This window comes from Gobio gobio (genome assembly GCF_949357685.1).
Source record: "Gobio gobio genome assembly, chromosome: 10".
Lineage (NCBI taxonomy): Eukaryota > Metazoa > Chordata > Actinopteri > Cypriniformes > Gobionidae > Gobio > Gobio gobio.
In genome coordinates, this window is record NC_137116.1 from 16631086 (window position 1) to 16653902 (window position 22817).

At 35.5% G+C, this 22817-nt stretch overlaps 2 protein-coding genes across 4 annotated transcripts in view; one reads left to right on the forward strand and one right to left on the reverse strand.

Moving 5' to 3' along the window:
- Positions 1 to 9332, forward strand: part of lrrc2 (leucine rich repeat containing 2) — a 29544-nt gene extending 20212 nt beyond the window's left edge. The window contains exons 9-11 of one of the 2 annotated variants that reach the window (XR_013817334.1): positions 573 to 703; positions 7430 to 7670; positions 8895 to 9332. Coding sequence is in view for 1 of the 2 variants with exons in the window: in XM_079827549.1 (XP_079683675.1) it covers positions 573 to 703; positions 7430 to 7479 (181 nt within the window). In the remaining variant the exon portion in view is untranslated. Of the gene's footprint in view, positions 1 to 572; positions 704 to 7429; positions 8594 to 8894 lie in introns of those variants that run through there. The other variant, XM_079827549.1, reaches the window with a different exon arrangement.
- Positions 9333 to 9509: 177 nt separating this feature from the next.
- Positions 9510 to 22817, reverse strand: part of mfsd14bb (major facilitator superfamily domain containing 14Bb) — a 669309-nt gene continuing 656001 nt past the window's right edge. For both annotated transcript variants that reach the window (XM_079827547.1, XM_079827548.1), the window contains 5 exons: positions 21662 to 21733; positions 16831 to 16943; positions 16614 to 16711; positions 14167 to 14312; positions 9510 to 12793 (listed from right to left, as the gene is read on the reverse strand). In XM_079827547.1, coding sequence (XP_079683673.1) covers positions 12593 to 12793; positions 14167 to 14312; positions 16614 to 16711; positions 16831 to 16943; positions 21662 to 21733 — 630 coding nt within the window. In that variant the 3' untranslated portion in view covers positions 9510 to 12592. The remainder of the gene's footprint in view (positions 12794 to 14166; positions 14313 to 16613; positions 16712 to 16830; positions 16944 to 21661; positions 21734 to 22817) is intronic.

A 22817-nucleotide genomic window follows, 5' to 3' on the forward strand; every position in this document is an offset into this window, starting at 1 on the left:
TCGGCAACCATATCGGTATCGGCTGATATATGATAATTTTTAATGTTATCGTTATCGGCAACCATATCGGTATTGGCTGATATATGATCATTTTTAATGTTAACGTTATCGGCTACCATATCGGTATTGGCTGATATATGATCATTTTTAATGTTATCATTATCGGCCACCATATCGGTATCGGCTGATATATGATCATTTTTAATGTTATCGTTATTGGCCACCATATCGGTATCGGCTGATATATGATCATTTTTAATGTTAACGTTATCGGCCACCATATCGGTATCGGCTGATATATGATCATTTTAATGTTATCGTTATCGGCCACCATATCGGTATCGGCTGATATATGATCATTTTTAATGTTAACGTTATCGGCCACCATATCGGTATCGGCTGAAATACGATCATTTTTAATGTTATCGTTATCGGCCACCATATCGGTATCGGCTGAAATATGATCATTTTTAATGTTATCGTTATCGGCCACCATATCGGTATCGGCTGATATATGGTCTGTTGATTCTGTAAGATGAGGATTGATCCACAGCATGATCTTGATCTTCCAGATTAATCCGACTATATGACAATCCAATAAACGCTCCGGATGAAGACATGAACATGATCATGGACGCAGAAGCTCAGGACGAACACGAGAAGGAGTTCATGAAAACATACATCGAGTCTCTTCAGGACAGAGGTGAGAGCGGCTACAAAGTGTGGGTTTTTAGCATCTGCATAAATTTAAATAATTATAATTAAGTTGTTATCTTATATATAATCAATTTTAGTTCATTATGTCATTCTAATTCCAAATGTATGTTCCAAACACACTGTGGGAAAAGTGATTTGCAATGTTTCTAAAATGTTCAAATGTTTATATTCTCCTCTCTCACAAACAATATAACATAATTTGAACATTTATTTGTAATATTCCAAGAAGGTTAATTAAGCAAATAAGGACGTTGTAAGAATGTTGTTCTCTGAACACTTTATCTAGGGATGCACCGATATGAACATATTGGCCGATACCGATAATTCTTTATATTTGAAAGCCGATAACAGAGATATTTACCAGAATCAAAATCCAAATTTTGATATACTTTTTGAGAGCCTGATTACAAAACAAAAGTCTCACCATTAAAAGTCATGTTGATATGGGGGCGATAATGATAACGTTAAAAATGATCATATATCAGCCGATACCGATATGGTGGCCGATAACAATAACATTAAAAATGACCATATATCAGCCGATACCGATATGGTGGCAAATAACGATAATATTAAAAATGAACATATATCAGCCGTTACCGATAACGATAACATTAAAAATGAACATATATCAGCCGATACTGATATGGTGGCCGATAACGATAACATTAAAAATGAACATATATCAGCCGATACCGATATGGTGGCCAATAACGATAATATTAAAAATTAACAAATATCAGCCGTTACCGATAACGATAACATTAAAAATTAACATATATCAGCCGATACCGATATGGTGGCCGATAACGATAACATTAAAATGAACATATATCGGCCGATACCGATATGGTGGCCAATAACGATAACATTAAAAATGATCATTAATCAGCCAATACCGATATGGTGGCCAATAATGATAACATTAAAAATGATGATATATCAGCCGATACCGATATGGTGGCCGATAACGATAACATTAAAAATGAACATATATCAGCCAATACCGATATGGTGGCCAATAATGATAACATTAAAAATGATGATATATCAGCCGATACCGATATGGTGGCCGATAACGATAACATTAAAATGAACATATATCGGCCGATACCGATATGGTGGCCGATAACGATAACATTAAAAATGATCATTAATCAGCCAATACCGATATGGTGGCCAATAATGATAACATTAAAAATGATCATATATCAGCCGATACCGATATGGTGGCCGATAACGATAACATTAAAAATGATCATTAATCAGCCAATACCGATATGGTGGCCAATAATGATAACATTAAAAATGATGATATATCAGCCGATACCGATATGGTGGCCGATAACGATAACATTAAAAATGAACATATATCAGCCAATACCGATATGGTGGCCAATAATGATAACATTAAAAATGATGATATATCAGCCGATACCGATATGGTGGCCGATAACGATAACATTAAAATGAACATATATCGGCCGATACCGATATGGTGGCCGATAACGATAACATTAAAATGAACATATATCGGCCGATACCGATATGGTGGCCGATAACGATAACATTAAAATGAACATATATCGGCCGATACCGATATGGTGGCCGATAACGATAACATTAAAAATGATCATTAATCAGCCAATACCGATATGGTGGCCAATAATGATAACATTAAAAATGATGATATATCAGCCGATACCGATATGGTGGCCAATAATGATAACATTAAAAATGATGATATATCAGCCGATACCGATATGGTGGCCGATAACGATAACATTAAAAATGAACATATATCAGCCAATACCGATACGCTGGCCGATAACGATAACATTAAAAATGATCATATATTGGCTGATACTGATATGGTGGCCAATAACGATAACATTAAAAATGAACATATATCAGCCAATACCGATACGGTGGCCGATAAAGATAACATTAAAAATTATCATATATTGGCTGATACTGAAATGGTGGCCGATAACGATAACATTAAAAATAACCATATATCAGCCGATACCGATATGGTGGCCGATAACGATAACATTAAAAATGATCATATATCAGCCGATACCGATATGGTGGCCGATAACGATAACATTAAAAATGATGATATATCAGCCGATACCGATATGGTGGCCGATAACGATAACATTAAAAATGAACATATATCAGCCAATACCGATACGCTGGCCGATAACGATAACATTAAAAATGATCATATATTGGCTGATACTGATATGGTGGCCAATAACGATAACATTAAAAATGAACATATATCAGCCAATACCGATACGGTGGCCGATAAAGATAACATTAAAAATTATCATATATTGGCTGATACTGAAATGGTGGCCGATAACGATAACATTAAAAATAACCATATATCAGCCGATACCGATATGGTGGCCGATAACGATAACATTAAAAATAACCATATATCAGCCGATACCGATATGGTGGCCGATAACGATAACATTAAAAATTATCATATATCAGCCGATACCGATATGTTTGCCGATAACGATAACATTAAAAATAACCATATATCAGCCGATACCGATATGGTGGCCGATAACGATAACATTAAAAATAACCATATATCAGGCGATACCGATATGGTGGCCGATAACATAAAAAATTAACATATATCAGCCAATACCGATACGGTGGTCGATAACGATAACATTAAAAATGATCATATATTGGCTGATACTGATATGGTGGCCGATAACGATAACATTAAAAATGAACATATATCAGCCGATACCGATATGGTGGCCAATAACGATAATATTAAAAATGCACATTTATCAGCCGATACCGATAACGATAACATTAAAAATGAACATATATCAGCCGATACTGATATGGTGGCCGATAACGATAACATTAAAAATGAACATATATCAGCCGATACCGATATGGTGGCCAATAACGATAATATTAAAAATTAACAAATATCAGCCGTTACCGATAACGATAACATTAAAAATTAACATATATCAGCCGATACCGATATGGTGGCCGATAACGATAACATTAAAATGAACATATATCGGCCGATACCGATATGGTGGCCAATAACGATAACATTAAAAATGATCATTAATCAGCCAATACCGATATGGTGGCCAATAATGATAACATTAAAAATGATGATATATCAGCCGATACCGATATGGTGGCCGATAACGATAACATTAAAAATGAACATATATCAGCCAATACCGATACACTGGCCGATAACGATAACATTAAAAATGATCATATATTGGCTGATACTGATATGGTGGCCAATAACGATAACATTAAAAATGAACATATATCAGCCAATACCGATACGGTGGCCGATAAAGATAACATTAAAAATTATCATATATTGGCTGATACTGAAATGGTGGCCGATAACGATAACATTAAAAATAACCATATATCAGCCGATACCGATATGGTGGCCGATAACGATAACATTAAAAATGATCATATATCAGCCGATACCGATATGTTTGCCGATAACGATAACATTAAAAATAACCATATATCAGCCGATACCGATATGGTGGCCGATAACGATAACATTAAAAATAACCATATATCAGGCGATACCGATATGGTGGCCGATAACATAAAAAATTAACATATATCAGCCAATACCGATACGGTGGTCGATAACGATAACATTAAAAATGATCATATATTGGCTGATACTGATATGGTGGCCGATAACGATAACATTAAAAATGAACATATATCAGCCGATACCGATATGGTGGCCAATAACGATAATATTAAAAATGCACATTTATCAGCCGATACCGATAACGATAACATTAAAAATGAACATATATCAGCCGATACTGATATGGTGGCCGATAACGATAACATTAAAAATGAACATATATCAGCCGATACCGATATGGTGGCCAATAACGATAACATTAAAAATGATCATATATCAGCTGATACCGATATGGTGGCCGATAACGATAACATTAAAAAATAACCATATATCAGCCGATACAGATATGGTGGCCGATAACGTTAAAATTAAAAATGATCATATATCAGCCAATACCGATATGGTGGCCGATAACGTTAAACATGAAAAAATTAACATATCTCAGCCAATACCGATACGGTGGCCGATAACGATAACATAAAAAATGATCATATATCAGCCGATACCGATATGGTGGCCGATAACGAAAACATTAAAAATGACCATATATAAGTAGATACCGATATGGTGGCCGACAACGATAACATTAAAGATGAACATATATCAGCCGATACTGATACGGTGGCCGATAATGATAACATTAAAAATTATCATATATTGGCTGATACTGATATGGTGGCCGATAACGATAACATTAAAAATAACCATATATCAGCCGATACCGATATGGTGGCCGATAACATAAAAAATGAACATATATCAGCCAATACCGATACGGTGGCCGATAACGATAACATTAAAAATGATCATATATTGGCTGATACTGATATGGTGGCCGATAACGATTACATTAAAAATGAACATATATTGGCTGATACTGATATGGTGGCCGATAACGATTACATTAAAAATTATCATATATTGGCTGATACTGATATGGTGGCCGATAACGATTACATTAAAAATGAACATATATTGGCTGATACTGATATGGTGGCCGATAACGATTACATTAAAAATGATCATATATTGGCTGATACTGATATGGTGGCCGATAACGATTACATTAAAAATGAACATATATCAGCCGATACCGATATGGTGGCCAATAACGATAATATTAAAAATGCACATTTATCAGCCGATAACAATAACGATAACATTAAAAATGAACACATATCAGCCGATACTGATATGGTGGCCGATAACGATAACATTAAAAATTAACATATATCAGCCGATACCGATATGGTGGCCGATAACGTTAAACATGAAAAAATTAACATATATCAGCCAATACCGATACGGTGGCCGATAACGATAACATAAAAAATGATCATATATCAGCCGATACCGATATGGTGGCCGATAACGAAAACATTAAAAATGACCATATATAAGTAGATACCGATATGGTGGCCGACAACGATAACATTAAAAATGAACATATATCAGCCGATACCGATACGGTGGCCGATAATGATAACATTAAAAATGATCATATATTGGCTGATACTGATATGGTGGCCGATAACGATAACATTAAAAATAACCATATATCAGCCGATACCGATATGGTGGCCGATAACATAAAAATTGAACATATATCAGCCAATACCGATACGGTGGCCGATAACGATAACATTAAAAATGATCATATATTGGCTGATACTGATATGGTGGCCGATAACGATTACATTAAAAATGAACATATATCAGCCGATACCGATATGGTGGCCAATAACGATAATATTAAAAATGCACATTTATCAGCCGATAACAATAACGATAACATTAAAAATGAACACATATCAGCCGATACTGATATGGTGGCCGATAACGATAACATAAAAAATTAACATATATCAGCCGATACCGATATGGTGGCCGATAACGATAACATTAAAAATAACCATATATCAGCCGATACCGATATGGTGGCCGATAACGATAACATTAAAAATGATCATATATCAGCCAATACCGATATGGTGGCTGATAACGATAACATGAAAAAATTAACATATATCAGCCAATACCGATACGGTGGCCGATAACGATAACATTAAAAATGACCATATATCAGCCGCTACCGATATGGTGGCCGATAACGGTACCATTAAACAATTATCATATATCAGCCGATACCGATATGGTGGCCGATAACGATACCATTAAAAAATGATCATATATCAGCCAATACCGATATGGTGGCCGATAACAATAACATTAAAAATGATCATATATCAGCCGATATCGATATGGTAGCCGATAACAACATTAAAAGTTATCTTATATCAGCCGATATCGATATGGTAGCCGATAACAACATTAAAAAGTATCATATATCAGCCGATACCGATATGGTGGCCGATAACAACATTAAAAATGATCATATATCAGCCGATATCGATATGGTAGACGATAACAACATAAAAAATTATCATATATCAGCCGATACCGATATGGTAGCCGATAACATTAAAAAGTATCATATATCAGCCGATATCGATATGGTAGCCGATAACAACATTAAAAATTATCATATATCAGCCGATATCGATATGGTAGACGATAACAACATTAAAAATTATCATATATCAGCCGATACTGATATGGTAGCCGATAACATTAAAAAGTATCATATATCAGCCGATATTGATATGGTAGCCGATAACAACATTAAAAATTATCATATATCAGCCGATATCGATATGGTGGCCGATAACAACATTAAAAATGATCATATATCAGCCGATATCGATATGGTAGACGATAACAACATTAAAAATGATCATATATCAGCCGATACCGATATGGTAGCCGATAACATTAAAAAGTATCATATATCAGCCGATATCGATATGGTGGCCGATAACAACATTAAAAATGATCATATATCAGCCGATACCGATATGGTGGCCGATATATATTATGCATCCCTAGGTTTCTCTCAACATCATGAGAATGCATATCAAAAATTTAAAATGTTCTATAAAATAATTAAATGTTCCTTTTCAGACGCTCAGCCGATGTACACCACCAAAGTGTCCTTGAGCTGCCTGCTGTAGAAGATGAAGAACAGACACCATCATCATCATCATCATCATCATCCTCAGCATGACTCCAGATCCCAGTGTGATCCGTTCATTAGTTCTCCCATTCCGAGTGCGATCGAAATCACGCAGGTTACAATAACCTGTGTCTAAAGGGTTTGGATTTATTTTGTAGCAGCGTTTTACTATTTTTAAGAAAACATGATGTTCTCCCCTCAGTGTTTCTGTCTCGTTTTCCAGCACAAATCTCTAAAGATTCCTAAATCAGGACACATTTACTGGAGAAATGACTGAAGATATTAAGACTTTAGTGTAAAATATATCGAAATTAAGCAAATTCATGCTAACCCTAAAGCCATATTCTGGACAAATGAGGGCAAAATCGTTTTTTTTTTTATACTTTCCTTAATCTGAGCGGTACAAGACTTGGCTACTTTTCCTAAGTTTTCCACCTGAACACACAAAAAAAGTTGACTCGTTTCTACAATGTTAAGTGCTTGAAAAAAAAAGTCCTTAATCCCGCCTTCGTGGACAAAAATGGGCACCCATAGGAATGAATGGAAAAAACTGTAATTCCGAGCATCATTTCTTTTATTTGTCCAATAAAAATCAATAAATCCAACACAATGCAGATCATACATACACACAAATGAAGGAGTGAGCCTATACAACATTCTCAATGTGGCAAACACTCACACACACACACACACACACACACACTGCATTGCATTGAAAGCCATTGAATAAGCCTATAACAGATTGAGTTTTAGTTTTTTATTTTTTATCAAATAAAAAACAGTCACTTACACATACACAAACAAAGGAATTATATGAGCCAATAACTGGGCAATTTATATAAAAAAAGGTTGTTAAACCATTGTTTTACAGAGTTCAGCCCATATGCAGCCATTGAGCTCTATTGCCATCTAGTGGCTATTGATATTGTAGCTTTAAAAAGAAATTAATACCATCATAGGTCACCAGATGTCACCAAAGTAACCACATTTTTAGGTTTTGGCTCTCTGGACTTGCTATGTTTTTTTTTTTACTGAGGTTAAAGAAATATTAAATGTAACATAAAAATAAGCATATTTTATATTTAAATTTTTTTTACTTTTAGAAAAAAATACCCCAAAAAATCTAAAAAAAAAGGCATAAATTGATATAATTCATTTTATCAAAGATGGTGATATAACATTTATTAAAAAAAATATTTGGAATCACACCGGAGACCCTTAAAGGGATTAAGGGCTGTAAATGCGAGGCTAAAAATTATTTTCTCTTTGATTACGTTTATTCTTCTGACTTCATTGGCTGATATTTGCTCTCGCACAAACTCATTTCTCAGTCTTAATATCTTCAGCCATTTCTCTCCTCCAGTAAATGTGTCCTGATTTAAGAATGTTTAGATATTTGTGCTGGAAAACGAGACAGAAACACTAAATAGAAAATCTTTTTAGTAGATCTGTAATGCTGACAGCTAGTCGTTTTTATTTCTGACCGCATTTAGTTCAAATGCTGACGCCAAACCCATTTTGCTCTGTTTTTGGCTGTTTAGTTTGTTTTGATGTGACCAAATGTTTCCCAGCATGATTATGATCCTGTGAGGGTCTGTGTGAGAGAAGGCAATGTTTTATAAGATATGTCATTAAAAGAAGTGCCATTTTATTGCAATTCAAACTTTTTCATCTGCCATAAATATAACATGAAGTGTTTCTGACACTGCAAAAAATTGTTTTTCCTCAGTGTTTCTCTTGTTTTCCAGCACAAATACCCAAATAATCTCAAATTAAGACACATTTACTGGATGTAATGTTAATATGAAGTCTGAAAAATGATTAAAAATGAAGTTTCTTTTTCTGACTGCACTGGCTGATATTTGCTCTTGTTGTGAGCACAAAGGGAATATCTTGAGTGGTTTCTCTTCTCCAGTAAATGTGTCCTGATTTATGAATGTTGAGATCTAGAAAAGCAGACCCTGAGGAAGAACGCCATGTTTTGCAGGGCAATGGAGTTAATGGGAGAAAACACACAGATCCAAGGGTGGAATATGAAGTGGTTTATTGAAACATTGATCAACGAACAGCCTGTAGGAAATCAGCAAACCAATGCTCACTGTGCATCAATAACATCTCTACAAACTGAAGAGGGATGGCAAACATCGTTAAAAAACAAAGTGCAGTTCATTAAAAACATCTAGAATGACTTCAGTGGGGCTTCGAGCTTCTCGAGTCGATGCCGTTGCATAAATACAGTCACGTCTACACTTCATTTTCAAGTATGCATAATAATAATCATCATCAGGTCCCCAAGACTGGCGTTTGAAACGTTTGTGTGCTGCGGAAACACATCTGGAACGCGACAGATGTGCAGTCGTGCTTGATTTAGGCATGTAGTTCATGCGGTTATTGCTGCGGTATGACATGATATAACGCAACCAATCAGATCAGCTTCAGCTGATGATGCGATGAAACTCAAACTCTGCGTTGAACATGCTAAACACGTCAAATAATCACATACAAAGCCATGATAGATCAGTGAAGCGTGATTACTGGACAGATGTGTTAACCCTCTGGTGCTCATTTTCTGTTTTAAATTTTTTTTAAAAATCACCGCTTCATCAGAATGATATGACTTTTCTAGCATTAGGAATGTAAACACACAAAAAAATACTCCCACTTGTGCTCTTCGGTCAAAAATGACCCCCATGCGAAATCTGCAAAAACACAAATTCATATAAAAAAAAAATCTATATTTCTAACAACAAAAAAAATATCTAAAACTTTATAATAAATAGTCTTTGAGATTTTTTAAATATATATTCAAATCCATCATCATCCAAAAAAAAAAAAAAAAAATCATTAAATGTGTTCAAAAGAGAACTAGTGAATTCTCAAACCTCTAGTGATTACACCCATGGTTGCATGATTTCTTAAATAATTCCAAAAGAGGGCACTAAAAAAAAATATATTTTGAAGGCCTAGTCTCTATTTTAACCTGAAATATTGCAATAATAAAAAAAAAAAGTTAAAAAAAATTTTTTTTGTATAATTTTCAATGGCAAAAATAGACCATAATTATTGCATAAATATTAAAAAATACCATCAAATCATCTCAAAATACAAAATTAAAAAGAAAAAAATATTATTGAAGAAAATTAAATTGCATTGGTTTTACTGAAGTGGAGGAAGTTTGATTTTTAGGTGTTAAGACCACCAATGCAACCCTAAAGGAAGAGCAGCAGAGGGTTAACTCAGCAGATGTTGGACTGAGGTCACTGATGCTCGTACAGACTTTATGATAATAATTCATCTGTCAAAGCTGCATCTGACCGAAACACAACCATCATGTCCATGTTGAGCCGTTTCTTCTGATTGAAAACGTCGCAAAACATGTTTTCTGACATCTAAACTTTCTTAAATCAAGACGAGGAAAGGAGACTCGTTTAATGAAAACTGATCAGAGCGAGTTTGTGCTTAAAACAAGCAAATATCAGCCAATGGAGTGAGAGAAATACACTCGACTCAGAGGAAACTTGTACCATTGGCTGATATTTGATGGATTTTTCATTAAGCGAGTCTTAATATCTTCAGTCGTTTTGCTTCTTCTTTGTCTTGATTTAAGATCGTTTAGATATTTGTGACCCTGACCCCAAACAAATAATGGTTTTTTAGGATAGGACAATAAATCTGGAATCTGAGGGTGCAAAAACTCTAGAGAAAATCTCCTTTAAAGTTGTCCAGATGAAGACCTTAGCTTCAATCAAGACGTTTACTGGAGAAGCAAAGGAGTCTCGTTTAATGAAAACTGATCAGAGCGAGTTTGTAGAGCAAATATCAGCCAATGGAGTGAGAGAAATAAAGGGAAAACGTGTGTTTCTGACTGCATTGGCTGATATTTGATGGATTTTTCATTAAGCGAGTCTTAATTTCTTCAGTCGTTTTGCTTCTTTGTCTTGATTTAAGATCGTTTAGATATTTGTGACCCTGACCCCAAACAAATAAGGTTTTTTTTAGGATAGGACAATAAATCTGAGGGTGCAAAAACTATAAATATTGAGAAAATCTCTTTTAAAGTTGTCCAAATGAAGTCCCTTATTACTACTAATAATACATTTATGATATATTTACGGTATGAATATCTTCATGGAACACGATCTTAATATCCTAATGATTTTTGGTATTTAGAATTCAAATTTTCAGACTTCATCTGAATTAATAGTCTTTCATTGATGTGTGGTTTGTTAGGACAATATTTGAGGGTGCAAAAAACTCTAAATATCTCAATCTCAATCTTTAAACACTACACTTACTTAGTATTTTTGTCTTGTTTTCAGTCCAAATATCTAAAAAATCTTACATTAAGAAGCATTTACTAGACAAGCAAAAGTTTTTGTCTTGTTTTGGGGGAAAATAACTCAAAATTAAGTGAGTTTTTGCTTAAAATAAGCAGAATAATCTGCCAATGGGGTGAGCAAAATAATCTTAATTCAAACAGAAAACAACATTATTTTGCTCACCCCATTGGCAGATTATTTAGCTAATTTTAAGCAAAAACTCCCTTAATTTTGAGTTATTTTCACCCAAAAACTTTTGCTTGTCTACTAAATGCTTCTTAATGTAAGATTTTTTAGATATTTGGACTGAAAACGACAAAAATACTAAGTAAGAAAAGCATTTTTTGCAGTGAAGTTGTCCAAATGAAGACCTTAGCAATGCTTATTACTACTAATAATACATTTATGATATATTTACGGTATGATTATCTTCATGGAACATGATCTTTATATCCTGATGATTTTTGGCACAAAGGAAAAATGGATAATTTTGATATGATGTATTAATATTGGCACAGATATACCCGTGAGACGGCCATTTTCTCATGTGTGCTGGAGAATGACAGAAAGTGAGGAAGAACGCCGTGTTTTTAATGATGAAAACGTTATTATTGCAGTCTGTACACGTTTAGCGCAGAGGTTAAAGTTCATCAGTAATATATTAAAGGACTACATTTACATTCAGACACACGGCAGCACATGAACTATATGCCAAAATATGAAGAAGAAGAAGAAGAAGAAGAAGAAGGCACATTCTCTTTCAAAGACGGGATTAAAGTAAGACGGGAAGGCCTATAAGCTGCTGTCCTGTAGAAGAGGCTCGTTGTCTTCATCGCTCGCAGGGCCGGATCCGCTCACGGGCTCCGTCATGACCCGCGTGCTGCACGTCTTCACGGCCGGGGTAAGTTGAGCCGGGATGAACACCGCCACCAGCAGCGCCAGCAGAACCGTACACGCGCCGAACAGGAAGGGAGGGCCTGGGATTACAGACTTCTGAAAGACACAAAGGTGGAGGAAGAGCGGACAGGAAATTTGACGGTGCAAAAACTCTAAATATTGAGAAAATCTCCTTTAAAGTTGTCCAGATGAAGACCTTAGCTTCAATCAAGACGTTTACTGGAGAAGCAAAGGAGACTCGTTTAATGAAAACTGATCAGAGCGAGTTTGTGCTTAAAACAAGCAAATATCAGCCAATGGAGTGAGAGAAATAAAGGGAAAACGTGTGTTTCTGACTGCATTGGCTGATATTTGATGGATTTTTCATTAAGCGAGTCTTAATATCTTCAGTCGTTTTGCTTCTTTGTCTTGATTTAAGATCGTTTAGATATTTGTGACCTTGACCCCGAACAAATAAGTTTTTTTTTAGGATAGGACAATAAATCTGAGGGTGCAAAAACTATAAATATTGAGAAAATCTCCTTTAAAGTTGTCCAAATGAAGTCCCTTATTACTACTAATAATACATTTATGATATATTTACGGTATGAATATCTTCATGGAACATGGTCTTAATATCCTAATGATTTTTGGTATTTAGAATTTAAATTTTAGATTTCTTCATCTTCATCTGAATTAATAATCTTCCATTGATGTGTGGTTTGTTAGGACAATATTTGAGGGTGCAAAAAACTCTAAATATTGAGAAAATCTCCTTTAAACACTGCAAAAAATGCTTTTCTTACTTAGTATTTTTCTCTTGTTTTCAGTCCAAATATAAAAAAAATCTTACATTAAGAAGCATTTACTAGACTAGCAAAAGTTTATGTCTTGTTTTGGGGGAAAATAACTCAAAATGAAGTGAATTTTTGCTTAAAATAAGCAGAATAATCTGCCAATGGGGTGAGCAAAATAATGTTGTTTTCTGTTTGAATTAAGATTATTTTGCTTACCCCATTGGCAGATTATTCTGCTTATTTTAAGCAAAAATTCACTTCATTTTGAGTTATTTTCCCCCAAAATAAGACAAAAACTTTTGCTAGTCTAGTAAATGCTTCTTAATGCAAGATTTTTTAGATATTTGGACTGAAAACAAGACAAAAATACTAAGTAAGAAAAGCATTTTTTGCAGTGAAGTTGTCCAAATGAAGACCTTAGCAATGCTTATTACTACTAATAATACATTTATGATATATTTACGGTATGATTATCTTCATGGAACATGATCTTAATATCTTAATGACTTTTGGCATAAAGAAAAAAGTGATAATTTTGACCCATACGATGTATTAATTTAGCACACACACACACACACACACCCACACACACCCACACCCACACACACCCACACACACCCACACACACCCACACACACCCACACACACCACACACACCACACACACCACACTCACACACACACACACACACACCTCTTCAGCGGCCGGCGTGACCGGGTTCGGGACGGGGCTCATCTCCTTCAGCTCCACATTGAAGAGGAAGAATATGAAGCCAAACATAGCCGGGCCGAGTCCGTTACACAGACCTCGGATGCCGGTGATCATTCCCTGCACCGCTCCTGAAACAACACAATCATCAAATTACATTTCAGTCGACATAATACTTTAATTTCACCTCTTGTTGAAAGACGTGACACATTGTTGGATGTGTGTGGATATTAAAGGGTTAGTTCACCCAAAAATGATGACCGCATGATTTACTCTCCCTCAGGTCATCCTAGATGCACTTTTATGATGGATAGATGCACTTTTATGATGGATAGATGCACTTTTATGATGGATAGATGCACTTTTATGATGGATAGATGCTCTTTTATGATGGATAGATGCACTTTTATGATGGATAGATGCACTTTTATGATGGATAGATGCTCTTTTATGATGGATAGATGCTCTTTTATGATGGATAGATGCTCTTTTATGATGGACAGATGCACTTTTATGATGGATAGATGCACTTTTATGATGGATAGATGCACTTTTATGATGGATAGATGCACTTATGATGGATAGATGCACTTTTATGATGGATAGATGCACTTTTATGATGGACAGATACACTTTTATGATGGATAGATGCACTTTTATGATGGACAGATGCACTTTTATGATGGATAGATGCACTTTTATGATGGATAGATGCACTTTTATGATGAATAGATGCACTTTTATGATAGATGGATGCACTTTTATGATGAATAGATGCACTTTTATGATAGATAGATGCACTTTTATGATGAATAGATGCACTTTTATGATGAATAGATGCACTTTTATGATGGATAGATGCACTTTTATGATGGATAGATGCACTTTTATGATGGACAGATGCACTTTTATGATGGATAGATGCACTTTTATGATGAATAGATGCACTTTTATGATAGATGGATGCACTTTTATGATGAATAGATGCACTTTTATGATAGATAGATGCACTTTTATGATGAATAGATGCACTTTTATGATGAATAGATGCACTTTTATGATGGATAGATGCACTTTTATGATGAATAGATGCACTTTTATGATGAATAGATGCACTTTTATGATGAATAGATGCACTTTTATGATAGATAGATGCACTTTTATGATGAATAGATGCACTTTTATGATAGATAGATGCACTTTTATGATGAATAGATGCACTTTTATGATGAATAGATGCACTTTTATGATGGATAGATGCACTTTTATGATGAATAGATGCACTTTTATGATGGATAGATGCACTTTTATGATGGATAGATGCACTTTTATGATAGATGGATGCACTTTTATGATGAATAGATGCACTTTTATGATGAATAGATGCACTTTTATGATGGATAGATGCACTTTTATGATGGATAGATGCACTTTTATGATAGATAGATGCACTTTTATGATAGATAGATGCACTTTTATGATGAATAGATGCACTTTTATGATGAATAGATGCACTTTTATGATGGATAGATGCACTTTTATGATGGATAGATGCACTTTTATGATAGATGGATGCACTTTTATGATGAATAGATGCACTTTTATGATGAATAGATGCACTTTTATGATAGATAGATGCACTTTTATGATGAATAGATGCACTTTTATGATGGACAGATGAACTTTTATGATGGAGAGATGCACTTTTATGATGAATAGATGCACTTTTATGATGGACAGATGAACTTTTATGATGGACAGATGAACTTTTATGATGGATAGATGAACTTTTATGATGGATAGATGCACTTTTATGATGGATAGATGCACTTTTATGATGGACAGATGCACTTTTATGATGGATAGATGCACTTTTATGATGGACAGATGCACTTTTATGATGGACAGATGCACTTTTATGATGAAGAGATGCACTTTTATGATGAATAGATGTACTTTTATGATGGACAGATGCACTTTTATGATGGATAGATGCACTTTTATGATGGATAGATGCACTTTTATGATGGATGGATGCACTTTTATGATGATGGAGGGATGCACTTTTATGATGGACAGATGCACTTTTATGATGGATAGATGAACTTTTATGATGGACAGATGCACTTTTATGATGAATAGATGTACTTTTATGATGGACAGATGCACTTTTATGATGGATAGATGCACTTTTATGGACTTTAAAACAGAAAGAGTCATTCACTGGCGTTATACAGCTTGGAAGAACCAGGACATTTAACGTCACACACACCTAGAATGACCTGAGGGAGGGTAAATCATGGGATAATTCTCATTTTTGTGTGAACTGTCCCTTTAAGAGAAAAGCTCTCTTCTTCAACAGCCGGATGTACGTATCGTCAGTGCTTTAACTCAGGATTGTGTAGTTGTAGTTGTAGTGGAGTGTGTCTCACCCTGCTGGTCGTGATCTGTGCAGTGAGACACCAGCGCGCTCACGGCGGGAAAGGTGATACTGGACATGGCAGCGACAGCTCCGGCCGCCCACATCATCCTGAGATCCAGAAACACAAACGCTATTTTAAACGCCGCTATAATCCCTTCACAATAGAGCAGACGTCACGCGTTCAATCTCTCACATCAACACAAACGTCCATCACAGGAGAAGCTCACCAGGGCTCTGACCCGAAGCCGTACCAGGCCAGCTGGAGCAGCTGAAACCCCAGGCCCAGGAGAACTGTGCTTTTATTCCCAATCCTCTTCATTAGAACGCTCAAGAGCAACGTCTGCAAAGACACAGGGGTGGAGGGACACAAATCTCCATCATTAAATATAAAACATCAGGGCCCGTATTCATAAAGAATCTTAAAGGGTTAGTTCACCCAAAAATGTAAATTCTGTCATTAATGACTGAGCCTCATGTGGTTGGACACCCGTCAGACCTCCGTTCATCTTCAGACACAAATGAAGATATTTTAGTGTAAAGCTGATGCTGAGAAAGGCTTCAGATAGGCCTCCATTGGCATTCAGTACATTTACACTCACAAGACCCATAAAAGGCACTAAAAACGCCGTTACAAAGTCCATCTCACCACAGTGACTCAATAAATAATACAATAATTTTACGATGCGACGACAATAGTTTTTGTGCGCAAAAAAAAATCTAAATAACACCTTTATCCAACTTGTTCTTGTCTTCCGTGTGTGTCTCCACGACGCATGCGTGAGAATATGAGCAGATCCGGCGTTCGGACACATGAGCCAGAAGAGATTTGTTTACGAGCAGAGGAAGACGCGCGTATCTCAGCTGTTGAATTCTACACTGATCGTGCTTTAGGTCTCGGCGTAGTTCTCAAAATGGGGCTAAAGTGAGCATTTCATGGATTCCCGAACGCCGGATCTGCTCATATTCTCACGCATGCGTCGTGGAGACACACACAGAAGACAAGAACAAGTTGAATAAAGGCGTTATTTTGATTTTTTTTTGCGCACAAAAACTATTGTCGTCGCTTCGTAAGATTATTGTAGAGTCACTGTGGTGAGATGGAGTTTGTAACGACGTTTTTAGTGCCTTTTATGGGTCTTGTGAGTGTAAATGTACTGAATGCCAATGGAGGCCTATCTGAAGCCTTTCTCAGCATCAGATTTACACTAAAATATCTTCATTTGTGTCTGAAGATGAACGGAGGTCTGACGGGTGTCCAACCACATGAGGCTCAGTCATTAATGACACAATTTACATTTTTGGGTGAACTAACCCTTTAATGCAAAGAGTTGCTCCTAGTGACAAAATTATAAGAAAATTCTTTGAAATGTGGGCGTTTACTCTTAAAATTAACTAAAAACTCCTAGTAAAGAAAAAAGTAATTCAGAAAGCATCTTAACCCTTAAAAGTGGTCTTAAGGTCAGATTTGTCAGGAGCACGGACGAGGACTTTTAAGAGGCTTTAGAGTTTCTTTAGAAGCGGAGAAAATGGCGGAAAGACGAAGAGGGAGAAGAAATGTGTTGCAGAAAATGGATGACAGTCACTTAAGACGCTATAGATTAGATCATGTTTGTTGCATTAAACCCAACTTTCCAACCACCAATTAAATAGACATGCCAGCAATCAATGTAATTGGAAAGAGTGGAACAATGTTTATAGTTCTAAGCCAATCAAATACCTTATAGGAAATTAACAGCATGGTAAATAATAAAAGGATTTATATATATATATATATATATATGAAGAGTTCGGTTGCAAAACGCGATAAACGCCATTTTTTGACATTTGGATTTTATTATTGGAAATCACTGTTTAGATGTACCTTAATCTATGTGTGAATTGCTTCCATTAATAAGATTTAAAAATGTACATTTTAAGCCTACTACAAAATGTATTTTTTCACAAAATGCGATATCCGCCAGCCCAGTTTATTGTGGTCATCGTGCGACTGCGAGTAATGTTGGTCTTTGTCATGCACACGCACACGCACACACACACACACACACACACACACACACACACACACACACACACACACACACACACACACACACACACACACACACACACACACACACACACACACACACACACACACACACACACACACACACACACACACACACACACACACACACACACACACACACACACACACACACACACACACACACACACACACACACACACACACACACACACACACACACACACACACACACACACACACACACACACACGATTCACTAGCTTTTCTTAATGGTATTGCAGTAGTAGAATATAGCCTAAAAAAAGTTATGTTGTGTATGTTCTGGCCAAAAGTAACTCGGAATCTTATTATTATTAATCAATCTTTGTATATACTATTCCATATATTTATGATGTATTGTTTTTTTTTAACCAATTTAAGATGTTTGACAATGTTAAGATAAATATGTTGCATTTTGGCATGGTTTTTGACTTATTTATGAACTATTTATGGAAAAAATTTTTTAATAAAAGATATCCTGGATTTGAAGAATATTGTGTCCCTGGCCTTCACTGAGCTCAAGTAATAGTTTAATGTACAAAAAATTGTGAATGAACTTGACTGTTGATGTCTTAAATAATAATGTCAAATAACCAACATTTCTCAAAATGGATACATCTCATTTTGCAACGAAACTCTTCATATATAATGTGTGTGTGTGTGTGTGTGTGTGTGTGTGTGTGTGTGTGTGTGTGAGTGAGAGAGAACGGTAAAATAGGACAATTTGCGCTTGTAATTTCAAAGTGAAGGCTTAGAATAAACCCTATACTTAAAAGTGCTTCTTTTTTCCCTTTTTTGGACAACCAACCAATCACAGTCTTCAAAAGACGGTGTCATACGTAGCATCGGGTCAGCCCCGCCTCTTCACTAAGATTAAAGCTCTTGTATTTTTCTTGCTCTCAGATCAGTCCCGAATAGCTCTTAAGCTAAGACTAAAGCTAAATTAGGAGTTTTCTGAGAGGACTCTTAGAATCTTAATGAATACGGGCCCTGAACTCTTACAGGTTTGGAGATGACAATTTACATTTTTGTGTGAACTATCCCTTTAAATGTTGCATTTACCTCAGGAAAGTTATACAATGCTCACAGTTCATTAGTTAGCTATAAATAAACACTAGAGAGGAGCTTATTTACTGTTACTTATACACCGATCAGGCATAACTTTATGACCAGTGAATAACACCTGTTAGTGGGTGGGATATATTAGGCAGCAAGTGAACATTTTATCCAGAGTTGATGTGTTAGAAGCAGGAAAAATGGGCAAGCGTAAGGATTTGAGGGCCAGATTGTGACGGCTAGACCAGCGGTTTTCAAACTGGGGTCCTCCATAAAGTTCTAAAGGGTCCCCAGAAAATGTTAGAGAATAAAGAGACAAAACAAAAATGTATTAAGTCTACCGAATATTCTAACGGTTTCATTTCTGTTTCATGTTTCTCTCCTTTCTTGCGGTATACATTGCAGAATTATATATACATTTGCTTTATATCTTTAGTGAGTTTCTCACCATAGTCTCCTTTATCTCGCTCACTGGCAGTTTTCTTAACACAGTACATAAGCTAAATACATTTATTGTGAAAGTTGCTTATACAAATGATTTTTAATTGAAAATGTTCTTCTTCAGGTTTATATATCCAACATCAATAGCCAATTTAAGTTGGAAAACAATACACTCTAAAAAAATGCTGGGTTAAAAATGGACTAACCCAGCAATTGGGTTGTTTTAAGCAAACATTTAACCCAACCGCTGGGTTAAAACAACCCAATTGCTGGGTTAGTCCATTTTTAACCCAACTTGGGTTATTTTTAACCCAGCATTTGTTAGAGTGTATGTTGTATTTATAATGTCACACTTGCTATTTATCTGACAGCTTAAATGTTTTTTCGTACATAAAAATAGATGGATTTTAGGAAGGGGGTCCCTCATAAAGATTCATCATATGAATCCGCCACAAAGCACAAATGCTTCAGGAATGCGTTGAGTCCAAATTCCCCAGATCTCAATCCAATTGAGCGTCTGTGGGATGAGCCGAACAAACAAGTCCGATCCATGGAGGCCACGCCTCGCAACTTACAGGACTCAAAGGATCTGCTGCTAACATCTTGCTGCCAGAAGCACACCTTCAGGGGTCTAGAGGAGTCTATGCCTCGACGGGTCACAATATTAGGAAGGTGGTCATAACGTTATGCCTGATCGGTGTATATCGATAATACCTTTGAATGAATACAGGTTCAAATTTAGTCAAATTTAAGACTATTATGAATGAAATTTAAGACCTATAAAAGGAAATGCAGTCACAAAATTACTTGCAAAGTAAATTAATTTATTCAAATTGAACAAATCAATAAACTTGCACTTCCTCATGGCGCAACCCACCAGGATTTCGCGACATTTTTTAGGGTGATTTTTGAGATAAAAATTACTGAATTTCTGGTTATTTCCAGAAATTTGCATTTTTTTCATAATCAGGATACCACATTTACCATATTATGTGTTATGTTAGATACACAATAGTCACACATGACAATAGAACAAACTAAATATATAAATCTTGTTTATTTTGGTATAGGAATAATGCAGGATCTCAAACAAATGCATGTTGATTTTTCGTTGTATTTAGTAAATCGCAGAAACATGAAACTGGAGGACGGTTAGCTGAAGAATAAAATCTGTTTTATGTCCAATCTGAAAGAGACTCCAATAACACCAAAGCTGATTGGCTGCAAATATAAGCTGCATGTTGGTCTCATTTGTAGTCGTAATACAGCGAATTATATTTGGACTAGCGAAAGAAAGAACTACCAATAAAATAAATAAAATAAAATAAAAACATTCTAAAGTAGAAGTAGCGTTACATGGACGTAGGAAAATTAAGACTAAAATGGTTTAAGACCTAAAACAGAATACTTTAAGGCCTCAAATTTCTAGACTTTTCTAGACCCTGCAGAAACCCTGTAAATATATATCATGAAGACAAGCTGAAGGTCTTTACCTGTGCAATGATGGACAGGATTCCCACCATCGCAATAAATCCTGCAATTGCTTGTGATGAGAAGTTAATGACCTGGAACATCAACACACAGGGAAAATGAACATTTACTGTCAAGTCAAAGTGAATGTATTCAGGGTTCCCACTCTTTTCCAGCAGCCATTTTCCAGTACTTTTCCAGGACATTTTCAATTTTACTACGGCGGGAATAAAAGACAAGGATTACGCAAAATATTGCTTTCTCAGTCTTTAAAAGCCGTCCAGTTTATTGCCATTACCTTACAATCCAGCATTTTTCAATATGAGCTCTTAATCACACATTATGACTATGGAAGCTTCTTTACACCACAGAATAGAAAGAAAAGGTAATTGTGACTTTTTATCTCGCTATTCTGACTTTCTCGCAATTGCGAGTTTACATATTTGTGATATAAACGCGAAAATTTCGCAATTCTTTTTTCCTCAGAATTGGACTTTATAACTTGCAATTGCAGTTTAGATTTCGCAATTCTGAGAAAAGACGTCAGAATTGCAAGATATAAACTCGCAACTGCGCAAAAAAGTCAATTGTGAAGAAAAGGTCAGAATTGCGAGTTAATATCACGCAATTCTGACTATATCTTCCAATTGTGACTTTTTATCTCGCTATTCTGACTCTCTCGCAATTGCGAGTTTACATATTTGTGATATAAACGCGAAAATTGTCGCAATACTTTTTTCCTCAGAATTGGACTTTATAACTTGCAATTGCAGTTTAGATTTCGCAATTCTGAGAAAAGACGTCAGAATTGCAAGATATAAACTCGCAACTGCGCAAAAAAGTCAATTGTGAAGAAAAGGTCAGAATTGCGAGTTTATATCACGCAATTCTGACTATATCTTCCAATTGTGACTTTTTATCTCGCTATTCTGACTCTCTCGCAATTGCGAGTTTACATATTTGTGATATAAACGCGAAAATTGTCGCAATACTTTTTTCCTCAGAATTGGACTTTATAACTTGCAATTGCAGTTTAGATCTCACAATTCTGAGAAAAGACGTCAGAATTGCAAGATATAAACTCGCAACTGCGCAAAAAAGTCAATTGTGAAGAAAAGGTCAGAATTGCGAGTTTATATCACGCAATTCTGACTATATCTTCCAATTGTGACTTTTTAT